This window comes from Lates calcarifer, linkage group LG15 (assembly GCF_001640805.2).
Source record: "Lates calcarifer isolate ASB-BC8 linkage group LG15, TLL_Latcal_v3, whole genome shotgun sequence".
NCBI lineage: Eukaryota > Metazoa > Chordata > Actinopteri > Centropomidae > Lates > Lates calcarifer.
Window position 1 is genome coordinate 16,025,599 of NC_066847.1, and position 3,190 is coordinate 16,028,788.

General features: G+C 42.6%; 1 protein-coding gene across 1 annotated transcript in view; it reads left to right on the forward strand.

Annotated features, from left to right (window-relative positions):
• The window catches only part of taf2 (TAF2 RNA polymerase II, TATA box binding protein (TBP)-associated factor), a 30,733-nt gene extending 28,585 nt beyond the window's left edge, over positions 1–2,148 (forward strand). The window contains exons 25-27 of the mRNA XM_051075769.1: positions 217–381; positions 586–688; positions 817–2,148. Coding sequence (XP_050931726.1) covers positions 217–381; positions 586–688; positions 817–1,115 — 567 coding nt within the window. The 3' untranslated portion in view covers positions 1,116–2,148. The remainder of the gene's footprint in view (positions 1–216; positions 382–585; positions 689–816) is intronic.
• Positions 2,149–3,190: the final 1,042 nt, after the last annotated feature.

Below are 3,190 nucleotides of genomic sequence, written 5' to 3' on the forward strand. Positions count from 1 at the left end.
GAAAAATCGACAGCAGTTCGTCCATTTATTTTATTGTTGTTACCACAGTAACCATGTTTTCTGTTGACACAATCATTTGATAATGTCACTGATGTCAGTACTTGGTCATGCTCCAGCTAGGCAGGCACTGAACTATTTACTTTTCATCTTTAATAATGTCATGTAATAATAAATAAGCCATACTGCTGCACATTTAAGTTTCTTTGTGTCTTGCAGGTGGATGAGGAGCCAGATCCCATCTCATTAGGGGTATGTGGGGTGGGCCAGCCACCTCAGGGCCTGAAGAGGAAGGCTGAGACCCCGCTGGGCTCCCCCCCAGAGCCAGGACAGGTTCTGCAACAACAGGATGATGATGGAAGAGGGGGGCGCTACAAAATCAGGGTAAAGGATGTTAGGCTAATTATTTATGGACATTTGTTTTACTGATGTCTGCTGTATTCTGTTGCTGCGAGGTCTCTGTTATCCACAAAGGCTCACAGAAATAACAGTGTCAGTGTTATGTTTGCCTTTCTCATACAGGAAATACACAAGTTAGTTTCAGGTGATTTTCATATGGTATTAATATGTAATTCTGATCTGTTGTAGTTTAACACCATGGAAGATGAAGATATTGATATGGAGACTGTTCATGATAGTCAGGCCTTCATTCACCATCATCTCAATCTGTTAGAGAGACCCTCTACACCAGGTAAACACACACACACACACACACACACACACAGACAAAAGGAAACTGCACAATATTTTACTCATCATATTTCAAAAAACAAGTGAGCCCACAACCAGGTGAGAGACACTCCTACTCTTTCTCTGTAGGTAAGGAGCCACCATCAGTTGAACAGTCCATGCTCTCTATGCCGGCCACGCCGGTGCCGTCCTTCTCTAAAGAGGCCACCTCCTCGGCCTCCAAACACGGCAGCGAGCACAGCCACCACCACCACCACCACCACCACGAGCACAAGAAGAAGAAGAAAAAGCACAAGCACAAACACAAGCACAAGCACAAACACGAAAGCAAGGACAAGGAGAAGGAGAGAGAGAGGGACAACTCGCACGCCTACAGCAACAGCCCAGCCAGTGGCCGATCCCTGCGCTCGCCATCTCTGTCTGACTAAACATCTGGACAGAAGTTTGGCTCAGTCGCAGTTAGCTGGATACATCCATCTTGCTGCAGCAGGTTTGGACAGTGAGCAACATTACTCAGTAATGAATGAATGAGGAAAACTCACGTGGACAAAATGTTAGAGGAAAGTATAGTGTTGAAGTGTAATCCTCCAATAAATGGAAACACTTAATTCCTGAGCAGAAACAGTAGTCTGACTCTCAGGAGGAAACATGGAGTGCAGTGTCATTAAGGTAAACCTCCAGAGGCGTCCACCACACACACACACACACACACACACACACACACACACACACACACACACACACACACAGCCTGGAGGAGTTTGTGGACTTTTAACACCGCTTCCAGGCCGTCTGGGGCGTGCAACCACATACACCTTCCTCCACAAACGGTCAAACACAGTCTTAGCTGACCTCGTACACCCCCCACCCCTGCAGAGACACCACTCTGGTGTGCCTCATCCCCACAGCTCAATCCCAGCATTCAGTGAGTGGCTTCTGAGGGGAAACAAGGTTGATGGGTGGTGTGGATTTAACCATCCTGTCTGGACTGGGCCTCTGGTGTCTTAACACACTGAAAATGACATTTCCCCGTCTGCTTACAGATGAAAATGAAACAGAGGAATTTCACTGTACTGTACAATTGAAGCTCAAATAATACTGGTGTGTTTTTTTTAAATACTCTGTGTTTCCCATCTGTCATCATTGATTAAAGATGCTTTTATATTCATGAATGTTTTGACTAGATTGAATCCAGCTCCACAAAGGCATTCATGGCTGGGTTTACTCTGGCTCTGTGTCTTAGGGTTGATTAGGTGGTTTTAAACAATGAAAAGAACATGCAGAATTCAATATTCACCATTTAGATAACCAGGCAGGTATTAAAACTGTGATTTGAGTGGTTAAAAAACGGTTCTCTTGTGTAATCAGCCTTCCAATTTTATCTTGATTTCCCTAAAAAAAAAATCAATAAAAGACAAAGAAAGTCTTAGCATTTATGTTAAGATTCTTGACACTGGTTAAGTCCTTGTCAGCATTTATTCCTGCTGGGTGCACTATGAATTAAATGGTTTAAAACTGCACGTATTTTAGGCCTCTTTGGCTTTTGGAGAGTGAAGTACAACATTGGCTCATAAACTATCAACAGGTAAGGAAAAGTATGACACTGACAGTCAGCTGCAGAGGGAGTGCAGCGTCATTATTCGTAGAACATTCAGTACCTCTAACATACACAAAGGCCATCAAATTTCTCATTAACAGCTTTTCTCTTAAAGAAGTGGTATAGCTCAAGATAAGAAATACAGTCTTATATTGTTGTTTTTTATTTGTGATTCATTTGAATTTTATTATTCAGCTCATATCAGTTCATGGTTTGAAGCTTCTCTGATGTTACTTCCTGATTTCTCATTGCCAGTGCAAAATGACCTTTGATTACATCATCAGTGACAGCCAGGCAGAGATTCCTCCATTTATAGCGAGAGAATTAAATGTGAATTTCTAGGACATGTGAAAGTGGCTGTGAATTCCCTTGTTGTGTTAAAGCACCATCAATGGTTCCTTATTACTTAACGTAAGGAACTCAGGCTTCATGTTTTCCACTTTGTAATTTTTGTTTTGTTTTATTTTTATTCTTTGGATTAAAATGGATAACCAGCATCAAATGTCTTTACAGCACGGAGGTAGTGTCAGTGGCTATTACAGAGCTGGAAAGCTAGACACACTCACTGGAACCTGGTACCTCCAACAGTGTTATCAATATATGTCACAACACTCCTAAATAAACCAACAACCACAGCTTTAATGGCAGCATCATCCATGCTCAGCTACAGCCACCACCTGACACAATGACGAGCCGCAGCAGCAGCCAGTCATACAGCTCTCATCTCAACACTAAGCTCAGAGATGCAGACATACAGTCACCATGGCACATTTTCAATCACTATTTTGCAACAACAAATTTCATTAATCTATCATTTGCCTTATATATTTGCCCCCCCCCCACGGATCACTGTGAGTTTGATAAGCCAATAAAAAGTCAGTGATTGTTGATTTTACAGGGCGAGTG